Raw genomic sequence first — 23446 nt, 5'->3', positions numbered from 1 at the left:
CCATAGTTGTATGCATATCATTCAGCGAGAGACCCATATGGTCCGCATATGGGCTCCCATGCCGTAGCAAGCTAGCAATCTTGACCATTTTTTTCTCTCCTTTTGACGAGGCGGTAATTAATAGCGTTGAGGGTTCTCTGGGAGTTATGCTTCATAACATTTCTCAGCTACAGAAGGCCTCAAGAACACGGAGTGGTGGATGCCTGTCTGCTGACGCCACAGTTATTTCAGTTTGGACGATTAGGTCATTTCTGCTCCTCAATGGTATCAAGTCCAGACAGCTGTGTGTGTGTGTGTGTGTGTGTGTGTGTGTGTGTGTGTGTGTGTGTGTGTGTGTGTGTGTGTGATAAACATAACACTGCCCGAAAATGACTCACACAGGACTGTACCAACCTCACATCTCCAACCCCTGTGACCCCTCAGATGTGTAGAAACACAAACCCCGCCAGATTTACTCACAAACACACACACACACTTTGAACATTTACAGAACAATGACTCACACAAGCGTAAATAAATATCCTGTGTGAATAATAAACGTTTGCACGCTCTATGTGTACGATTGCACGGTGCAGTTTATGTGATAAATTAAACACAGCACAAAGCATGATGGGCTGCCCTCTTTTATTTTTTTAGATGTGAGAAAAATCTGGCACAACAGGAAACAGACTGTGGAACAATGTGTGCGAGAAAGAGAGGGGGGCTCACACCAAGCAAAGGTCATTAATCCAAAGCCAATTGGATGGGATACTAGATTATATTAGCTCCAGTGTTTATAGCATCTTCCTCTCACCTCCAGGAGGTCCTGCCTCTCCTGCAGAGCCTCCAGGCCGCAGCGGTCGGGCTCACACTGGACGGCCATGTCTGTCTCCTTCTCCAGGATGTCCAGGCTCAGCTCCTTGCTGCAGCTCAAGCACTCCTCCACGTGCACCGCCAGGCTGGCGTGCTGGGGGGGGAACGCAAACTCATCATGAGTACTCGTAGGATGTCATTACGCCTCGCTGTGTATTATTTGTTCGAGCCACATTGCAAGTAAATGTTTGAAAGGGTGTCATGGAATCCCTTCCGGCCGTGTGTGTGTGTGCTTACGCGGAAACACTCATGTGAGGGGGACCTGTGGTTCATTTAGGGCCTATTAAAGAACATAGCCACAGACAAAAGGAAACCAGATGTGACTCTATGGGTTGGCAGCTGTTTGTGACAGAAGTTGAGGGGTTTAACAAAAACCTTCAGCCCACTCAGATTATTGTAATTTCACAAACATTGCAGTGAATATTAGACCTAATATAAAGTGACTCCCATCTCCTCACCTTGCTCAGCAGCTCCTGGATGGCCTGGTCGTGGCTCTGTGATCGGCCCCTCTCCCTAACGGTGTCATTGAGCATCTCTACGGCCTCTCTTAGTTCCTCCACAGGGTCTCCCATGCTTTCTATCAGGGGCTCACTGCCGCCACTGCTTTGGAGTCCCAGTAGTGTAGGAGCTGAGGAGATCTCACTGTGAAGAGGCTGTTAGATACAGAAAGAGACAGAGTTGTTATTATAAGGGTGGTTGGACATTTTTAATTGTCTTACTTTTTGTTTTTAAGTTTCGAGATATTCATTGCTCATACAACACAATAATTATCAGGAGGTTTGTGGATAGTTTAAGGGTACGAAAGCATTGCAACTGAACTGTAATACTTCAAGTCACCAAAAGAAAATGTCACCTTTATGACATCTCACAGACTAACATCACATAACAAAATCCTTACATAACAGTATCTGAAAAAATCCTCAAGAATTTCTATTATGAGCTGCAATCATGACACTAGTATACTTTTAATCTTGTTAATGTGTGTCATCATGGTGTCATAGGTGCTGCTGGAGAGACCTACTGTAGTGCTAACTAACACAGAAGCCCCAGTTCCTCACCTGGCCGAGGCAGTAGCGACTCCCGCTGAGCTCCTGGCTCTCCTCCAGCTCCACGCGCTCCAAGAACTCCGTCAGCATCCGCGTGTCCTGCAGCTCGGAGTTCTGCTGGGTCAGGGCACTTTGGACACGATGGTACCTGAAGCACACACATAGAAACAACCAGTAGGAAGCTTTTAATGACAAGCTACATCCGTATATACAGTACAAGTCTGCATCCGTTGGAAGAACCACATTAAACAGACCTCCATCAGAATACAGAGTTCATGTGCTACAGCGCTGTTTATGTTATCATACATCATGTGTCACGTAAACATTTCCTGTACTTCAGGGCATGAATGTACGTTGTCCATGCACAGTTTATATTTGAGATGGTAAAGGGAGGAATTTCAAAGGGTATTTTCCCCAGAATAAATGAGCCTTAAATTGCTTGTACGCAGCATCAAATAATGACATCATCGCAAGTGTCTTACAGCTGCTTGGTGAGAGCCTCTACCTGCATCAAAGGTTCCTCAGACTGCAGTGTGTCCATTCCCCCCCCCCCTATCTAACACCCTCACCCTGGAAACACTTAAACTGAGCCCTTTCCATTTCTTTATTTACTTTGGTCGACTGTGTTCTTTACAGAGTCTGAACGTGTGTTTATGGACAAAGGTACGTCCTTTAAACAGGCCAACATCATGGGGTTTTACCAAGAGTCCATGGCAACGACCTGTCTTTCCAGGGCCAACCAAAGAGAAAGGCGTCATCTTGCAACACATGCAGCGGGTGACTCTGACACACACTGACAAGCTGTGGGCTGAAGTGCATTTCGGGACTGTGGGGTAAACTCGCTAAGTGCTGCATGAATCACGAATGAATAAACTTGAGCCTCGCAATAAATGAGCGCATGGAGAGCATTCTTTATTGGCAACCCCGAGAAAAAACATGAGATCTAATATATTTGTGTGGTTTATGGGGTGAAATTGTTTATCTTAAATAAAAACGGGGGATTTTATGAACAAACTCTTCCATGACTCGGCAAGCCCAAAGCTGTGACCTCTTGGAAACACTGACAACATTCTTACTGTATTTCCTGACCACAGTGACGAGCAAAACCACCAGAGTGTGATTGTTCAGACCCATAACATGACTCTTATTTGATGATACGACCCCTCCTTCTCCTCCTCTGACAAACTCACTTTCTTTCCACCTCCTCCATGCGTGCCGGCAGACTCCGTGTGTGGGGGTGACTGGCGCTGTGGAGGCGCTCCACCTCCTGCCTCAGAGCGCTGAGCTCCAGGCTGCGAGCTGCCACCTCTTTCTCCAGCAGACAGCTCTCCCTCTCGGCCATGCTCATTGTTTCGGGGTCACCGGCGAGAGCAGACTCCTTCATAGAGAGCTCCACGGACTCCAGCCAGGCCTCCAGGCTGCCGAGGGCCTGGAGCACTTTAACAACCTGCACAGGACACAAGCACAGAAGCTATTGATGAACATGCTATGCTGCTAAGATTTAGTGCAGAGCAAAAAAAAACAACCAAAGGCTTTATTGTCATATGCATAGTAGCTACAGTGTAGATATGGCAATGAAAATCTTAAGTCCCAGCTGCTCCCACAATGCAACATAATATTTCTATGACATAAAACAATAAAACTAATTGAAAAACAATAAAATAGTGCAAGAATAAACAGAGTATACTATAATAGTGCAAGCCTGTGCAAGACCAATCTGTAAGTAATGCAGATGAAGTGAAATGTATACATCTAAAAAAAAAAATACAATAAGCTACATTTTGCAGAGAATGCTTTAAGTGAGAAATTCAAAGCAGGAGTCTACTGTATATACATGTTAATAGAATAGGATACAAAAAAGAACAAAATGTAAGTGTACAGGGAAATGAAATACTGTTTATTGTAGTAATAAATACATTGTAATGAGGTGATGTATAGTACAGAGAAGACAATAACGGGTTTACCTAGAGTAAGTAGACCGTCTTTTGTAATAAGAAACTCCAACTTTCCAACCAAGTCATCAATCTGGGCAGATTTGTAGCCTCTTTCCATCCCATAATCTAATTATATGGCAGTGCAATTTACATACCTTGGATTACCCTTCATACATTCGGAGACTATAGCTTGCAGACTCTTCCAATTAGGATGTTAAAGATGAAAGTAAATGAGCTTCTAACCATGAGTGGATGTAAAGGCTTTTTGCCAGTTGAAAGCTTCTCCAATGGGATCCAGGATCATCCGTCATCACCATACATTTAAAGTAAAAGCCTCGTTGTTACTCAAGAGGAGTGCCTATTGTGTGAGATATTTGATGAACCTCACCCTGAAGCCCAGCTCCTCTGAGGCCTGCAGAAACGCGTTGTTCCTCTGGTGCCTCCTCCGCAGCTCCTCCCACAGGACCTCCAGCTGGCCCAGGAACTCCTGTATCTTGGCGCTGCCCGGGTGCTGTGCACGGACCAGCCCGCGGCCCTCCTGAGGATTGAGCGTTAAACTGATGAGAGCATGTGATGACTAAGGACTGGGATTTGGGTTGTGAAATACGGACCTAATCTGCAGCTTTGGGGTTACTAAAGCCGTGAGAGATGAAATGTCAGCTCATTATTTGAATAATGCCTGTCCAGGTGCCCAGTTTGCAAAATGTGGGGGGATATTTCTCATTGGCCTTCATCCAGTGCTTATGTTTTTAAGACAAACTGTGAAAAGGACTTGGCTTACCCGTTTGACAACCTCTATCCTGGCCCTGTTGGTCAGGATTTCTTGTTGCAGAGCGTGCTGACACCTCCTGGCTGCCTCCAGGCCCTCAGAGCTGGCTATTGAGCACACCTGCGTGGCCATGGACACGTTGTCTTTGAGCCAGGACAAAGTCTGAGATGGAAAGGGGAGCAAACAGGGACAGGGTTCAAGAGGAGAACAGCTTCAAGATATATTTCTAAACAAGGGTGATGACATTTAAGATTCCACAGGAAGCCAAAGCAACCAGGTGTTTGTTTTTTTATTCTGACCCAATTCTATGATTTTATCATTTACTGCTGAGGTGGCATTATGAATGTGAGACATATATTTACTCAGTCTTATTATAAATACATTAAATGTCTTGTCTTTTGTGTGAACCAAAGGAAGAAAAGTTGTTATAACGGTTATAACTAGTGTAAATCCTAAACAAAGGAAGGTAAACACACTTAAATAAAATTATTGGAAATGAGAACACAGTAGCACACATGTCAGTAAATAGTCACAGTATAACTCCTGACAACGCTGTATCATTTACAGTCATAATGTCTGTGGCCGGTTACAAGAAAAGGGCGCATTTAAGTGTTAAAAAGTAAATAATAATGTGAGGTAGAGGACACAGGATTTGGTTTTGAAAGGGGATTTCTGGTGAAAAAGGGAATTGAGGATGTGTATGGCCGAGGTCAATCACCTTGTCAGCAGACACGGTGAACTTCTGGAGCTGCGAGGGGAGCTGTGGGTGGCCTCGTGTGGCGGTGGCAAGCCTGGGCTCTGCTCTGGGCTTCCTGCTGCAAAGAAAACACAGACATGTGACTCCAATTATGACTTACATAAAGACCTCCCATTATGTAAGTCACAGAGAGAGAGAGAAGCCAGGCCGAAAAGTCACCTTTCCCCCTTTAATTGATGTCGGACGATGACATCATTTGCGGAGGCAGGGCCGCCTCCCGTGGGTGACGAGGTGTGGTTCCCTGATGGCTGATCCTGGCTGAGGCTGCTCGGTGTCCTCCTACCCATCCCACATTCAACAGGACTCTATGGACGAGAGTCAAAAGAAAATCCGAGAGATCAGCATCATGACATGTGAGTAATGTTTGGCTTTGAATAAAATGTCCTCTGGATGCATAAACATCTCAAATGGAGGATTTATACCGCGAGGAGTCACAAGACAATGAGCCGTTGCTGTAGCTCGCTGCTAATGTGAATGCTACAATGTGGCTGGAGGTGGGACAACATGGACGTCTGCCCAGACTAAAGTAAAGCCTCTCCTGTAAATGGCACAAAGCGAACTCCCTCTTAAAAAGGTTGGCTCTTGTCTGTGAAATAACCCAGGCCAGACTAAAGACACAAGCTCCTTTTGGTTTGACAGCACCAACGTCTGAAATAAAAACACTAAAGATGGCAGTGAAGGTTTAAATATTTTATAATTGCTTTGTGAACGAACACATTAGGTCTAACAAGGTGGCCAACATGTGCTATAACACTCTGATGACTAAAAAGAGCCATTGCAGTTAGGAACATAACCCTTCTATCAAATCCCCTATCCCCAGCGCTCATTAAACAGCTGCAGTGTGTTGTCGGCCTTAGATACTGATTTCCACCCAGACTGTGTTTAGAACTATGCAGTGCAGACTTTAGCAAGGTCAACGCCACAGCTATAGAACTTGTCGATGTGTAGAAATATATAACGTCAGCAGCCATTACACCTCTTTTACAGGGTTAGGGTTAGAGTGCTTTAAAGGTTGGCCAAAGGACTTTGCATGAGGGTTTCCAAAGAGGGCTACATATATCTGGCATATCATAAAATGGGATATTAGGGCGGGACGGCGTATCGTTATTATTTTACATTCAAAGCCTCTATTAAGGTTTTAAATGATGATTTCGTCATACTTTTGGACGTTATCACACGCAGAAGTATTGCATTTGGCAATTGTATCCCCTTTTCTTGCTCTTTTAATGCTGCATCTATACAACAAAGGCCCCCTCTTGCACAAAAAATATCTTATAAATAAATAAAAACATAATGTTGTGAATGAAAATTGATATATAGATTGAAGCCGAATATTTTGTAATATAAGAACATGTTTCGCTTTTTGTAGATGATGACATATCTCTTTTTTTTAATGCATTTTGACTTTGAATTGGAAATGTTTATATAAAAAAAATAAGGGAAATCATACGCCTCCACCACTGGAACCTAACCATACTTATAGTATAATACTAATAATACAAGTGGAGCACAATATGTGTCTTCATCTGCAAAAACTAAAAATATGTGCAGCATTGAATTGTTGTTTTAGAACTAGAAATGTCAACGTTATGTGAAGCTTTGAAACGTACAACTATTCAGTACAGCCCTATGGGTTTCCTATTGGCTGCAAACATCTGAAACTTTGTACTGCAACAGGGTCCAACAGAACCAAAAACAAGAATCCATGTACAATACTTGTTCAAAGTTTTGGTTGTTCCCATTTCATTTTAGGCATGCTGTTTGTATGGATCATTTAAAACCATATATCAGCCAACACAACTTTTAGGTTCTTTGTTAATAATGTTTTACTTGCTTTGGTTACCAAGACCGCTTGGCATAAATATGAAACAATTAAATGAGCTATAAAACTAGTCGAACATTCTCTTATGCTGACATTTCCCTGTCTAACTGTATGAATAATACAGACCATGCTGTGTTAATTGTTCTTTATAACATAATGTCTTTCACATATGCCAGTAAAAGCTGACATAAGTAAGGTCTATGAACAAACAGCGTGCCAAATATGCGACTGTCAATGCAAAAAAAAAAAACTGATTCACATGACAGCTATAAAGCACGAAACAGCCATTAATAATAGAGTTTAATGGAGTAGCTTTAATTTATTTTCAGACTTGGCTTATAGAAGAAGTGAGTCAGAGACCTGGAGGAAAGCGTTGCCTTAAAAATGACGCGAGAATTAAAAGGCTCTAACATCATTTACTAACATGCCAGTCATTTTATAGACCGGTCTGAGTTGCATAGAGGAACATTATCGGGCCTATTTCTGCGCTGAAACTGCAGAACTAACAAACTACTGTGATTCATTTGACAGGCGCGATAACCATCAATGACGTGTCCTCCCCCGATATTTGCTTCTGTCCTTCATCCTTCACAGAGGCTTCCACTGTAAACAACTCCTGCGGTGCACCCAACATCCCATTCTTCCCTTTGAAAGAGAAATATGTCTTAAATGATGTTTCATTATTTACTATGTCATATTCAAAAGTATTCTGTGATTTTAGGCATCATCCAATCATTTGTTCTTTCAGCATACTTCTCCCTATCTTGGTACTGTTGATTCTTATCTGCTGATCTCCCCTGTGTCTTTCTACAATGTGCTACAAAGTGATGTCAGCCAAGAACTATTACTTAGCACCAAGCCCATCTGGTCCGCAGCCCCGGCATCTGGCAACAATTAGCCAGAGAAACAGACGATAGCCATGTTTACGTCCAGCAACAAGAGGCCATACTACTGCTGACACAGACATGATATATAATATGGATTATCCTGCATGTATCCATACTCAAACAGACGGCAAAACGTTTACAGTAACCTTTTATCGAGTCAAATTGCACCAGCGAGGGATAGACTACGAGGAACAAAGTGTGTATGTTAGCACGTCTGCAGATAAACTGAAAGTTCTGTCTACCACCACATATGCAAATCGCTGCAGCTGCATCTCGTACCCTTTAAAAATACCGTGATCAATTCCACACACCCAGGAGCTGGAGTTAAAGTGAAAGTATGTGATTAAATGACTTTTACTGTTCAACTGGTGGTGCAACAGTAAAACTGAGTTTGGCCTTTGGGCTCCAGGGTTTTGTTTGGAGTGTATTATTAGTCCTTCCATAAAGAGTAACAAGAGGGCCCCCCACAGACAGCAGCACATACGTAACTCCTAGCTCTGCAGTGAAAGGAATCGGGACGTTAAGAGAAACAAATGAGCCAGGCTTGCTGGCCTCATGGTTCCTGTCACAGGTGAAGCGGGTTGAAGCCTAAAAACATGAGCAGGGAAATAAACTGACCCTGAAACAAAGCAAGAATGGAAAGAGTGAAGTCTTCTTTCCTTGAGCATCTGGGTACTTTTTCTCGAGGCGAAACGAGGCCAGAGGCTCAGCAGGGACTTCCCATGAGCTCAAGGTCAGGAGCATTGACTTCTGGGATTCCTCTGGGCTGGGCACAAATAGCGACTGTTCATTTACTTACGGATTGTGAAGATATGTAATGTGCCAACTTAAAAGACAAAAAATAAACATAATTACTGGTTTTAACATAGCCCACAGTTAAGTTCCTCGATACGTCCTCTTCTAAAAGACGCTAACAGTATTTCCTCTAGGTTTATGGGCAGTGGCAGGTCAATAAAGTGCTTCAAAGATGAGGAATGTTGTGTTGATTATACACTCACCCCAAGCTGACCCACAGGCCATCTATTAATACAACATTAGTCCAATGACTGTGTACTTTGTAAAGCCAAGATACTATTTTACCATAGAAATGTGGGTTTGGAGGGAGAGACTTATTTGCTCTGGCCCAGTGTTCAGCCATGTTGTACCGTCACGGCTTTACATTTTTCATGGCAACTTATGGTATTCTTGTGCCAGGGTAAATAACACCTCTCAAAGCTCTTCCTGTGACTCCCACAGGGCAATGTTCAGACTGAGGTAAATGCAGTATATAGTATATACTGTATAGCACTTTTCTTTGTGTAGTTTAGCCAAGGTGTCTTTTTCCCTCATCTTATCGAGGGCTTCCTCACAACTCTTACATCATATGGTTATTAAGTGCAACTAACTAGCTGGGAGGATGGAAAAGCGGCGGCTGCCAAGACTACAAGCCACGGCTCTACGGACCATCTGACGACTCCAAAAGCACTGTTATTTAGGAAAAACCTGCTTAAATAGTAAATCAGGCATTTTCCAAACCAGAGAAATGCGTCACTTTGTGCAGCCACAGATGCCGTAGGACTGGAAGAGGCTGATGGCGCAGCAGTGTGGTTTCTGCAGTTATAGAGTGAAATACCGAAGCTTCTTACCAAGCAGCCTTTCAGCCGATTCTGCTCCTCCTTCACCTCCTTTCCCATGAGCCTCTGCGTCTCCGTTCCCACGTTGCTCTGGGGTTCCCGGGCCGGTGTCAGGGGGTCAGCATCTTCCCTGGTGAAAGCGGAGCCGGTGGGAGAGAGCAAAGTCCTGTCACTCCTGCAGGAGGAGAAGAGCGTCAGAGCCCCGCCATAAACACCAAGTATGGCTCTGAAGCTTTCTACCAGTGTTTGTGTTATTTGGTTTAAATAGACATGAGACGCAGCTGATAAGACGGACCAGATGATGTCATATTTGGATCTAAAGATAGCCCACCGACATGAGAGGCTCCCAGGCTGAGGAATATTTGGAAAGTGGGAGATGTTGGAGATGGATGTCAGAACTTGGGATTTTAGTCACTCCTGACTGTTTATATTATTGTGAAAATATTCAAATGTATAAAGATTGCAATGCTATCCATTGGACAGTCCAACACTTCAGTGTTCAGAACAAGATAAGAGAAAACGGCCAGATAAAATGGTTTGCATGGATATTCATGTTCCCCAGCGGATGGATCCTCATGATTTCTATCTTCAGAGCACTTTTTAAAAACGTTTTCGTTACTTTGATGACCCCCTGACCCTTTACTTTAAGAGTATGAACAGCAGTGCACAATCAGTAAACAATTTATTGAGCCTGGTTCCAATTTAAATCTGAACTTGAATGAGGACTCGTTAAGCAGATATTGGTTCTGATGGTCTAAAAAAAGTCTAATGATGTAAAAGTCTGGACTATTACTCGAGGCTATTAAAGTACCAATACATTTGTTTTACAAATGCCATAAAAATTACAAAATATTCTTGTGTGTGTGTAATATCTCAGATTCGGCAGACTACTTGAGGTGACGGCACGGTTTTAATAGAGAGAGAACCGTATTGCCAATGAGACTCAGTAAGCCAAAGCATTATTCACCTAGTACAGTAATCAAACACATGGTGCAATTCCAGCAGTGCAGAACTGAATATATTAAACTCAAACAAGTGGGTGGCGAGTGATGCTTTGTGGGTAGTTTGTCTCCAGACAGACCGGTGCTTCACTTTGCTTATAATTTTTCACTGATTCAAACCCAAATACAGCAAGGCTAATCAAGAGGAAAAAAAAACGTTATACAAACTTAAAATGGAAAACGTCTTCTAGGGTTTGCGTACTTTTAATGTAGGGCACAAGAAAAGCAATAACGGAGAAATAATGTTCCAGCTCAGTGGAAACCTGTGGAGGACCAATTACTGGGGGAAATGGCGCATGCACTCATGGGGCCACCAGAGTTGTGTGCTGTATCCTTGGCCTACCTGAGAACCTTCTGAAGAAGCGCCCAGCAGTCCTTCACCTCGCTCTGCTTCTGCGTGACGCCGGCAGCCAGGGCGGGGTGGAGATTAGAAACCTGGGACACGCTCACATCAAGCATCTACCACACACAGGCCAGTAGGTTAGGTAGAGAAGGCTTCTGCAACACTTCCAGGATCTGATCAGGCAGTGTTTCTTAAAAAACACAAAAAACTTTCCTACCATGATTTGACTGGCGATGTCGCGTATTTCTCTATCTCCGACGCTGTCCAGCTCTTTGGATTCAGACATGCTCTTCCTCTGAAAAAAGAGAATGTAATGTGAGAAAAATGTCTTATATCTCAGCGGAAAAGAAAGAATGAAACCACCAGGGAATTGTACCATGTTATTAATAGCAAGCAACGTGTTATCAGCCTGCTGGTAGAACGAGGACACCTCCAGTGCCAGCTGAAGATTCTCATGGTAGTTTTTCAGATGAGACTGGACCTTCAGCCACCTACAAAGAAAAGATCAAATCAGTCTTCTCCCTAGAGTGAGGCCGTTTCATGCAGCATACCAGTTTGACACAAAGTGTACATTTTATTGATGTGTTTCCTCTTGCTGGAGATGTTTTTCCCATCTGTCTTCCCCTGTTTCTCCAGTTTTAGGGCCAAGTGGTTGATCTCCTCGTGGAGGTTTCCGTATAGCTGCTCATCCTGTAGTGAAACAGGGGAACATAATCCACTATGACCTCAGCTGTCTCTACCATACACTCTGGGAGACACAATTATAGACAGCCATAGATAAATGACCTGCAGAAATGTATTATAAACTATTAACATATGGGAAGAATGTTGTTTAGCATGTTTCATGCTCACCTGCTTTAGATCTAAGATCCTCCTGGTCAGCTGCATTTTGTCAACATGTTCCCCAAGGACATTCACCAGAGACTGCTCCTCTTCCTGTTGGCACACATAAAAGTCAGTATTTATAGCCCCCATTTGTTCGGAACCCAACCATTATTTCTTCTCAGAGGCACCAGGATTAAACCACATTACCAGGGAAGATGCTGAACAGAGCTAGCCTACAGCATTAGGTGAGAACTCGATACTAATGCACGTATGGAAGGTTGAGTGGAACTAAATGGAGAATGCAGTCTCCTGTAGGGATGGATGTTTTATAGACTAACATCCGCCGCTACATTCCCACAGGTCCATTATCAATCACAGGTTCCCTTGTGCCAGACATGGACATGAACAGAAAGATAAACATAAAACGCAGATTGCTTCTTGATAATGACGGACAGATGTTTTACACCGGTGAATAATATACACAAACAAGAAGCGTCCTCAGGATGCTGAGATAATTTCCTGTATTAGCAAGTCATTTTTTTTCTGCCAATTATCTTGACAACTGTTGATCGGAGCTGTCTGTCCACCCATTTATTTTCCTCTGGGCCAACTGTTTTTTGGTAATTATTACAATCAGAGAGCGTGATGGCTTTTATGTTTAGATAAATGGGAAAATGATGAAATTTGGGGAAATCATGTGAACAGGTTCATAATGTCTGTGAAACTCAAAAGCGAGTACATGAAAGCAAAACTAACTCTTATTTTAAGTACTCATTTCACCCTGTTTCACATTAGTTTCGCATTTGAGAATGAGAACATGCAAATGAAAGTATCAGTCGAGAATGATAGCGTCATACATTCAGCAATATATGAAAAATAACTGCATAAAGTGCCTAAAAACGACCAATCGTTAAGAAATGAAACACTTGTGCAAATTTGGCTCTGGTAAGGATGAGAAAAGGGGTAAAAATAACCCTCCCCATGCGATGAAATCCACTTATTACACTAAGCACAAGGTACAAGGTACAAAAAAGATGTAATTTTGTACCTTGTCTTTGATCCATGCCTCCAGCTTGTCCACTTTCTTGTTGAACTCCTGCAGGTTCTTGGCTCCACCCAGCGCCCTCGTCTGATTTGCGGCCGTCTGCTTGAGGGTCTGCCACATGTCCCTGAGCTGGCTGAGTTGTTTCTTCACCAGGTCAGAGGTGGGGTTTAGCTTGCAGATCAGCTGCTCACCCATCTTTAAGAAACAGAAAGTTGCTGTTCATTTAAGATGTAGAGCAGAGGGAGCCGCCAGACTTGACATACAACAGTGGCGGAGCACACTACACACGTCAAGTTTGTCGGAGTCATTGCTTATGTGCCATGCGGCTTCACAGATGTTGGAAAACTGCCATATATTTCTTGGATATACCCTTGAAAAGTCTACCGGTTCTGCTTCGACCCTCCCTGAGCTGCCTGAGTGTCAGGGGAGGTTAATTATCAGCAATGTACCATTTCCAAACATTTTCTCCTGAGGGAGAAAGAATAAACGGGCCTGTCAGAGCCGTCTGGAACACTGAGGCTCTGATTTTCTCTCCGGCCGACTGGAAATGCCTACCATAATGTTATGTGATCTTACGGACTCTTTCAACACTAAAGAAAGTGATTAATGTTTGCATTCGGAACTCTATTACCTGTTAAAAGCTTTAAATAAACATTTCATTTGTGATGTGGGTTGCTGTGCTGCTGGCTCTGGTCTCTATTTCAGTTAAGAGTCCGGGCGCGTGTTCAATGTTTATCTTACCTGGTTGAGTTGTATTAGGGTGTTCTCAAAGTCTTTGAGGTCTCTGTGGAGCGTCTGCGAGGCTTCCCCCCAGTCCTGCAGGGGGCAGCGCTGAATATTACATCCATCCTTCAGGTCCCGCAGCTTGCCTTTGATCCACGCCTCTGCCTACATCACAAACAGACACACGGTCAAAGTGTTAAACTATGCTTCAAGCTCTTTTTGGGAGTAATGACTACATGGAACAGTGTTATGTAATTAGGATTATTGCCATTACTTTGTATGTAAATCTAAAAGGTTAATGACATCACAGCAATGTGCAAATTACTGCAAGGCAGGATGGTTAAAATCTCAAACACTAATGTGCCAAATGAGTTTTGTCATTGGAAGACGACAGCATGTTCACAAGGCAGAACTTGTACCGTTATGTTGTTTCCTTTTTGTGCTTTACATATAATATAATAACATTTCAGAAAGGTATCATAACCCATTATCATAAATAAAACTGTTTTAACCCCAATCTGCACATATGTCTGTTTATTGACCTGTTTTATGATGAGAGTGAAATCTGAGAAAGTCTCACCTTTAGAAAACTGATGAAAATATAAAAATGTTGGCATAGGAGGCAATAATTCTTTATGTCATATTTGTTGATATATTTGTATGAATCATTTCATAACTCATATGAGGCTTATCTTCAGCCTACAGGTTGTGATATATCAGCTGTGTGACAGAGCACTCAGCAAAGGTGTTTTTCTGCTTATCGGAGAGGCAAACAGGCTACATTTTCTTCCCCGAATTAGAGTAATACAGAGCCTCAGACACATCAAGCACAGCTCTTTGTTCTCTAATGTCATGTTATGCAGAGCAGAAGTTTCTCTTGGCGAGGGTCTGGGCTCTATTGCATAAGGCTTTGTCTTGCAGAGTTGCCTTTTCTGGCAACATTTGTATGGAGTGAGAAGAGCTGCGAACCAGGTGCCCAGAGTCAGAAAGTGTTGGAAAGTACATGTTTGCTTTCTGCTACGAGCCCAGTGTGAAAGTGAGCGACCCACCCTATAATTGATTGGATTAATAAATCAACTCAGACACATTTTTAGTGAGTCATACAATTGATAAAACCTGCAGAACTTTATTTTGTGTGTTGCGATTGTGTAGACTGTCAGTTAAGCACACAAGTAAGTGATTATAACTTTAGATCAAAGCATCATTTCCCAAGGAATTTAGTACGACTGACGAATAATAGACTCTACAGTAACCTCTCTTTTGGATCAATAAAACACCACAGATGACACAGCCTCTAAACGACTGTTTGCTTGAGATTAAAATCTGATGTCCCTTCCCTTTCCAGGTCATTAACTTTACAACCCCCCCCCCCCCGGTGCAGCATTTCCCCCCCGAACAGGAGGAAAAGAGCTTGACAAAACAGGCCTGCCCCTATCTCCTCACACTGGCTCTATAATGACCTCATACAGGAAGTCTGAGTCCCTTGTTTTTTCCTGTCCGCTCTCCACAACAATTGTCTGTTTATCAAAATGTACAGTAAGGCCTTAGTGCAGCCGCTGAGAATAGACGGCTAATGCATGCAGCTCAGATTGTATCACTGCCTTTGATTTATTTGTGAAAAATCTGTGTCCACACAGGAAAAAAAAATCACTGCAGTCAACACAGACCAGATTTTAAAATAAACAGAAACCATCCTTCTCTTTTTTTTACGACCACTTTTCCTTTCTGCAAGCTTCAAAGTAACCCAATTTTGGCATCTTAACGGGAGAACGGGTGCCCACCTCTTCACACTTTATAAAAGTGTTTACCAACAAGCCTAATTTTTGGGCCCTTTTGTAACTCGGCGCTGACAAGACTGTGGGAGTGGAAGTTTCTCCACTTTCTCTATCATGGAAAGGAGACGCTGAAAGGCAAGAAGTTTTGCAGAGCGGCCTTGAAGACAGATGGTTCTCAGCGAGCGAGCACCGGGCTTCTCCATGTGGTGACCTGCTTTGCTCTCCTTAGCTCGAAACATTAGGGCCCTTTAAAGGTCTCTCCCTGGAAAACTCACTTCCACTTCCAGAGCGACATAATACTGAAATAACACATTCTCATCGGCGATAGCAGTCAACCAAATCCCTGTAAAACAGCTAAGTCCCCAGATACAAAAAACTCTGGTTATTTAAAGTATGAATAAAGTTATAATACAAAAGGCTGTTTCCACCAAATCAACAGAAATGCAAGCTCCACTTAAGAGCAAAGGGGCTGCTAAGCTTGTTAACATTAACAATGTGCCACAGAGCTGTTTTCAACACATACATACATCACATGTTTCCTTCAGCGGACACATCCTAAATGACTTTCTTATTACTGGGAGTAAACAGCCTATCACTTGGATGGTTGATGACAAAGCCGACTGCTGGACAAAATGTCCCTCAGCCGAACTCGCAGAAAAATGTCCTTGTACACTGGGTTGGACGCAGCGATGAGATAACACAGCCAGTTGTGCTGCTTGGCTGAGTCTCTCTGGGACATAGGCGTGAAGAGATGGAGCCAAACAATGATCTCACTCCTAAATAATTGCTTCACTTGTGGCGGTTTCCCCTCCCTCTCTTCGCCTCAGCCGAACACAGCGTGTACAGTTCTCGAGACAAAATAAGAACCAGTACATATTTTGTCATGCGGGTCATACGACGGCTTCCTTTGTGATTTCATCTAAACAGCCTAACTTGTTGCTTCTGAGATAAACCCACTGCAGCTTTTTTTCATTATGTATTTGTTAGAGGAGATGAGAGATAAGTTAAGGTTTAATTTGACCGATTAAAAAAATCTCCATGTGCAATCTATGGAGAGTGGAAAAAGCACACTCTCCTAAACATTTTATAAGTTTCCAGTTATATAAGGGAACACAAAAAAGAAGGAGGAAAGTGGAGCTTTCGACAAACTGTTGCTGTTGTGTATGCATGCCACATTTTACCTGCAGTACTTCCTTGTGGAAAAGCGAGTAGCGCTGAGTGAAGCAGTCGCTCTGGGACGTGGGAACAGCTGCGGATGCTTCATTCTGCGTGTGTGGATGACTTTCTTTCCTTTGATGCGATTCAGGCACTGATATCTATGGAAGCAAACAAGACAGACAATAAATGGTTGAAAATATGATGGCAATTTGACTGCAACATTCATTTGAATCTACCAAACAAAACCAAAATGATGCCTGAATGATAAACTCTATAAGAAGCTGGTGGATCTCTCAATGAGGGGATTTTTGTCACCATACAGAGACATTACACATTTGTGTTACCTCAAGGTCCCTCTTAACATACTGTCAACACTGCCGGACTGGCACCATTTCCCTAATCGAGTGTTCCTGCCGCTCGCCCATCAGGAAACATCTGGGCACATGAAGGAAGCAGGAACAGACAGATCCTGGGATGTCGGACATTTTTTACTGTCAGCCTTACATGTAAACATATCACCTTTAAAAGGACTTTGGTAGATCATGTTTGCTCTTTCATACCTGAACAGGTAAAGGCACCACCAGCTTCTCCCATGTAATTATAACCATTTTTGGGCACTTTAATGAATAATACATTAGAGGAGGAAAAGGAAAGTATTGTTGTGGTTATACAATAATAGCTGATGTAGATGTAGACTGTAGTTTTTTGTCCTAAAAGGGGAAATGAGGCCATTGCTGTGTCAGTGTGTTATTATAAGCAGCCACCATGAGGGCTTCAGCAAGCCTTTTCTTTTGTTAACATCTTCCCTGACCTCATGTTTTCCAGTGAGCTTTGCTTCTGTAACAGAGCACTTCATCCACAACACATACTGATGACTTCAACAAGAAACAGGCCAAATCCAACAGCCCATTGAGTTTAAACAATATCCTACAATATACGTATTCTGTTTTTCTCCATGAGTCTGCTTCTTTAATGAATTACAGTTAAAAAGAGGATAGGCCTACAGTACGCTACGCTATTTGTGTGGCGTTCAAAGACACGTTGCTTTCATAGCTCAACTGGTTTTCCACCTCTGTGTAACATTGCTCCAAATGTTTAATATAATAAACTCGTTTAATTTTGGCGAACACAGCACATGACTTCACTTCCTAAACACCAAAAGATCCATCAACACCGCTGCTGGCTATAAAGACCCCACTGTCTCACAGCAAAATATAAAACAGTGTCAATAAAGTTGGTAAAATAGCACCAATGTCCACAACAAAACACTGAATATCAAAAAACATAAGCCTTAATATGATACTCAAAGATTTTTTAATTAAACTTACATTCGTGATATAAAAAACAATATCCTCATTTTTGTCGTCTCAAGCTAGCTACCTCATTTGTCACTCAGTTTTCATTTAGCAGGTAACAGCAGCTAGCATCTTACCTGTTGGACGTATTTGTCTCCGTTTAGTTTCGGCTTGGTTTGTCCCGTTGCTGGCTGAAGTTCCTCACTGCTGTCTTTTCTGAGTAAAACCTAAAATAATAATATTACTTTATTAGTATTATAATAACAAAATAAACAGCTGAGAGTGCAGAAAAAGAGCCGTAAATGAGTCGAACAAGCTGGACAACAAGACGGAAACTGTGGCAGGCAGAAAGACAAACTCCAAGGCAACACGATAAACTACATAAAACTTATATCTCGATCAAATATTGGTAACAAACAATATTTAACATTTTCTTTGAATACATTTGTCATACATTGTGTCATATTGAGAGACGTCATTAGATTATTTATACCGGTTAATTCTATATAGTAGGCTACCATGATGAGATTATGAATTGTCGTATATTGCTATTGATTTACTACGCTACTTTAATTATTTGTATCTATACGTCTGCATGTTCATGTGCTCGGTTCTCTTCTCAGTAGAACTTCAAAATCAATAAAAACAGTTGAAATACAGAAATGAACACTCGCCTATAGGCCTACTGCTAAATATTTGCACTGTAGGAAATGTTGAAAATGTGTAGAATGTCTATTTTCAATGATGAGGTTAATTTCTTCAGTAGTTTATTTGTTTTATGATATGGCCATTTAAAGTATAAATCTATCATATAAACTAAACTAACCAAAACTGCAGTTTACAAATATATTTAAAAATATAAACTACCTACATATCCTCTATTAGCTTTTAATCAAACAGCAATATTAGAAGAAATCCCACCTCTGTGTGATTTATTCTTTCCTTGGGTGTTAAATTGGCATATTTGAATAAGTAAAGTGTGTCTTGTACCTTGAAGTGAGAACCAGGTTTATTCTCACAGCTCACACCCACAATCCGGGGCAGATGTGTATCTGAGGTGCTGGTGACGTTGTTGTTGTTATTGTTGTTTTCGGATGTGGACCCTGTGATTGAAAGCTGTACTGGTCCCACTGACACATTGTTCTCCGATCTTTCTCTACTTCCAGAGATCGTTATCTTCTTGATGGACCGGGAGATGGCGGAGGGAGAGGCAACGTTCTGGTTCAGATGGTCCTCAGCTGCCATGTCCTCCTGGTTGTGCTTCACAGGGGCTACCTGCTTGACCATGGGTGAGACGAGACAGGGGCCGCGTGTGCAGACCTGGGATCGACTGAGGTAGAGTGAGTTCAGGTTGTGCTGTAGAGTGCAGTTATCCAAACTCTGGCTCTGCAGATAACTCTGTGTAAACTCCTGGCATTTTGGCACAGCCGGGACTGACAGCCTCGTCCCAATCGTGAAGGGCTGAACCTTCCTTACTATGCTTTCAGACATTGCCAGTGTCCAGATAAGAAAACAAAAAATGCTGAAGTCCAAATGTACATTGAAAAAAGTCTGTCACATCCCTTTGTACACCACTACTCACTCACCAGCGCTGTTTGTCCAGTCTGTTCAGCAGGCAAGTGGTGAGTTGAACAGAAAGTGAAGGGAGAGCTCAGGTCTCCACCTTCTTGTGCATGTTGAGAAGGCACAACACACAGCCCAGGACGGCTTCCTTGGACTCCTGGGATCGAATACGGTCCCAGACGTGGCGCAGCGCCGTGCCAATGTGTGCAGCGCCTGTAGAGAGGGTTCTCCTGAGGAACTGTGCCACTGAGCCTGCCAGTCTGCTACTGAGGAGCCTGATAACCAGGGACCGCAGCAAGATGAAAACTGCTGGCATGCTGCCTGACAGGGCTGTGCGGAGGAAAAAAATGAAAAAAAGAAAACTCAAAAAAGGAGGGGGAAAGAGGAGGGTTGGTTAAGAGTGGGGATGAAGTCACCACCTCTACACACACTCTCCCTCTTTCTCTTTCTCTCTTCTCTTTCTCTCTGTCAGGAGCGACAGAGCTGTGAGGGGGCTGTAAAGTCTGGCTGTCAAAACTTCCCCTCTGAACCCAAACAGAAATTCTGTCCAGATAAGAGGCGAGTAATGGAGTCAGAGGGAGAGACCTCTGTCAGACCTCTTCAATCACAGCTTATCCTCTATGAGGTAATATCCTAAAACTCACACACACCCACAGTGCCTCACCCTTACCTCCACCTTGAAGTGCAGAAGAACAGAATTAGCCCTGAGGTGTTTTGCTCTGAAAGTCTTTCAAAGGGAGCAGGCCTTTTTCTTTAAATCCAGGGTGAAATCTGAGGAGAGAGTAAGCTTCAGAGGCTCTTGTGATCGCTGTCTGTCCAGGAGTGAGAGTGCTTTCCCAAGCTCAGAGCCTTTCCCCATCAGCCAGGAGCAGTTGTCACACAGGTTCCAGCTGAATGGAACAGCCCCTTAAACCTCAGAGCTGCTGGCATGACAAGTGTAGGGTGGGGGGGGGGAAATCACAGTCAAGCAGATGATGACCCCTACCACTCCTTGATGGTGGCTGGGGTTCAACAGAGCACATGTTGGGCTGACTGATTGGAATGCTAGGGGTGGCGTGCGTATGTCAGGGGAGCAGGGATTATTGAAGAGAGCAGACGGCAGAGAAAATATTTGGGAGTACAGCGGAGAATCTGCTTCCACTGTTGAAAGCTTTACCCAAAAAAGGAAACTCTCACTCTTCACTCAGCTGCCCTCAGTCGTGACCCCAGGCCGCACCTGGTCGACTCGCTTGAAGTAGCTGCTCAGCCACTAACAACGAAACCCAGTCACTATGATATTGAGGTAATGCCTCATTTTACAACACAGTGTAAAATCCTGGGCATTTAGAAATGGAAACATTAAAGAAATATATTAATTGATGTGCTCTAAAGTTGCCAGTGTTCGAGCAGGACCAAAGCAGCCAGCAGTGGGACAGCAGTCACTCAGCAGGGCTCCATATGACAGAGTTAGCCCTCGGAGTCGACACGGTTAATTATGCTTTTAAAAGAGCTCTGGTTTCATGATGAAGTCATCTTAAGGAAGAGTTTTAATGTGTTGCAGCTTGAAATCAGAGATACATTCTGCACAGGCTGGGTGGTGTTCACAGAAGGCTGGATGGGTGGAGTTCAAGGGGTTTGGCTGACTTTAAAATGCCATTTCCTCATATTGCTGGGTGAGAGGCTCTAAAAGTGTGCGATTTATGTGCGCTGCGGGCACACTGTGACTATGACACCACCACATGCCGAAATGGTGGTCGCATTCAACTGGAACATTTGGGTTATTTTTAATTTAGGATCATTATTTGTCAGAAAGAAATATATGGGCAGATCTTTTTGAAAATGTTTAAGCAAACCAGTCCACGGAGAGATGTTACTAAAAAATACTGCCATCCAGAGCTTAGCCTAGAATCCAATTTAAAGCAAGAAATTAAAAAAACATTAACGATTCTACCCAGTTTTCCAACACATTTTTCCAACCCTGACTGTGTAACATTGACACCAATGTCAGGTTAACACAAATACCTTAAACAGCTAGCCTGCCTACACTCAAAAAACTAAATCAGTGGCTTTGTAGATATCACATTAATAAAAAGCTATATTACCTTAATAAAATCTCTAAATATCACCAAAGTAATTGTTTGAGTCGGACATACCAAAATAAATGCTTACAAATCCAACAGTTAATTTTGTCTTAAATTATTACTATCATTTAAGTTGATGACACGAAAATAAATGAGTATTTGACTAACAAATTATATTTTTAAGATATCCTTAATATCTTTGGCAAATTTCAGTCAAAATATTTGAGAATTGGCTAATTATACTGATCAGTTTCAGGAACAGCAATTATTACTCATTCTAAATCAATATTCTTCATCTTTAACAACAACTTAAGAAATTGAGTAAATTACACTAAAACGTCATGAGTGGACCCCATTAACAATCGCGCGCAAATGCAGTGTGCTCATGGGAAATCTACTTTTCTATCTGCGCCACATGTGGCAACCGCAACAAGCAAGGAAACACCACGACGAGAACCACCAGGAAAACTCCCTGCAAATCCTGGTAAGTAGCCAGCTAGCAAAAGTTAATGAAATATTGACCCTGACTTTGTGCATATACAACTTTATGGTGTGTAATTATCTAAATACTGTCACACTTGCAGCCATGCTGTCATAGGTCTAGCTAGTTCTCTGTCCGCTTCTACACACGCATGGTGGACACAGTCAACCAGGTGAAGTGAAGCTAACGTTTTACTCAAGTAAAAAGTAGAAACATTAGCACCTGCTTTGTCCGCAGTTGTTGTCTTAAGTACCTAATCAACCAGCTGTCTGTATGTAGCATAGTTAGCTGTTTGTTTTAAGCCCCTTTTACACTGTTATTCAGAAATGCTGTAGTAAAGAAGATCCGCCATTACGTCGACTTTTTAATACTTAACCAGACAATGCCAGCATAATGCTGCCCCAGTGTGTGATATTAGACAGCATGCCGGCCTGACGTGTAACACAACAGCGCCGGCGAATATGTGTGTCTGCATGTCCCGCCATGCCGGAATAACGGAGCAACAGTCTCGCCTTGAACAGGCTGTGAAGGGGGCTTTGCCGCCACACCCGGTTACTAAGCAACGCTTATCGTTTAGGTATCCCTGATAAGGAGGCAGTCATATCATTAACTAAAACTAGCTAGATCTGATCGATATGGACATAAACACGAGTGAAGTATAATCGGGAGAGTGATCAGGTTCTGCAAACTGAGACACGCAGCTCTGCATGATCACCTGCAGCTCTGCCGCTGTGAGGGGACCGGTGAGCAGAGCACACGCTTCAAGTTAGACCTAACACATTTAGCAATCTTATCTACCTCTGGAAGTAACCGAACTAGTTATAAATATGTTTATTCTTTACTTTTGGGTCACTCATTACTGGATTAGCGAGCTGCATGAGACTAAACTGACGGGCTGTCAGGAGAGGGAGAGAGGAAAAGAGAGCACCCTGTTTATTTCTCCCGTGTTATTATCCAAAGTTACTGTACATTTTTGAATAATGTAGTTAATCTACTATTAGTTGTTTGTGTAAATGTATTACTTATATTGTTGATTTTTGTAGAAGCGCCGATAAAAGTATGGATAATACAAAGATAAATGCACCTTGTTTGTGTAAGGTGGCTATTAGTTTATTTGGGTGATTACTGTATCGTGCGAGTGATTTCAGATAACGTCTGCCTACTGCATCCGCGGCCCAGCAGCTGTTACTAGTCTTGCCTATATGCTTATGAAACTGTTTCATCTTTATTATAATAAGGCATTGCATTTTCTTAAGAGGAGTGGCCTACCTGCCCAACTTATGTGTTGTCATATTTATGAGGGAACACTTGATGATGGCTAGAGCAAGTAAAGTTGAATTTATTTGTGAAGCATGTTAAATATTTTCAATATTTGTTTCACAGCACCGACTGCGCTAACGGAGAGAAGTTGAACGAAGATAACAAAACAGAGGAGGTAAATTTCATTATTTTATTAAACACTGAAACAACGGTGCCAACATATTAGTTTGCTTTATA

At 42.6% G+C, this 23446-nt stretch overlaps 1 protein-coding gene across 6 annotated transcripts in view; it reads right to left on the bottom strand.

Annotated features, from left to right (window-relative positions):
• Positions 1-19466, bottom strand: part of LOC117499697 — a 29864-nt gene extending 10398 nt beyond the window's left edge. Inside the window, exons 1-19 of one of the 6 annotated variants that reach the window (XM_034152269.1) lie at positions 18836-19466; positions 17983-18072; positions 16574-16708; positions 13636-13782; positions 12898-13089; positions 11877-11963; positions 11596-11714; positions 11401-11515; positions 11242-11319; positions 11025-11140; positions 9693-9855; positions 5518-5663; positions 5320-5416; positions 4614-4763; positions 4221-4370; positions 3089-3345; positions 1911-2046; positions 1311-1505; positions 794-946 (exon numbers count right to left, since the gene is read on the bottom strand). In XM_034152269.1, the coding sequence (XP_034008160.1) occupies positions 794-946; positions 1311-1505; positions 1911-2046; positions 3089-3345; positions 4221-4370; positions 4614-4763; positions 5320-5416; positions 5518-5663; positions 9693-9855; positions 11025-11140; positions 11242-11319; positions 11401-11515; positions 11596-11714; positions 11877-11963; positions 12898-13089; positions 13636-13782; positions 16574-16708; positions 17983-18072; positions 18836-19336 (3027 nt within the window). In that variant the 5' untranslated portion in view covers positions 19337-19466. The remainder of the gene's footprint in view (positions 1-793; positions 947-1310; positions 1506-1910; positions 2047-3088; positions 3346-4220; positions 4371-4613; positions 4764-5319; positions 5417-5517; positions 5664-9692; positions 9856-11024; positions 11141-11241; positions 11320-11400; positions 11516-11595; positions 11715-11876; positions 11964-12897; positions 13090-13635; positions 13783-16573; positions 16709-17982; positions 18073-18835) is intronic. The other 5 variants (XM_034152271.1, XM_034152272.1, XM_034152273.1 and 2 more) reach the window with 5 other exon arrangements.
• Between the last annotated feature and the right edge of the window lie 3980 nt (positions 19467-23446).

The sequence above is a fragment of the Trematomus bernacchii genome, unplaced genomic scaffold (assembly GCF_902827165.1).
Source record: "Trematomus bernacchii unplaced genomic scaffold, fTreBer1.1, whole genome shotgun sequence".
Taxonomy (NCBI): Eukaryota; Metazoa; Chordata; class Actinopteri; order Perciformes; family Nototheniidae; genus Trematomus; species Trematomus bernacchii.
Note: the sequence above shows the minus strand (reverse complement) of the source record. Positions and strands in the feature narration are given on the sequence as shown.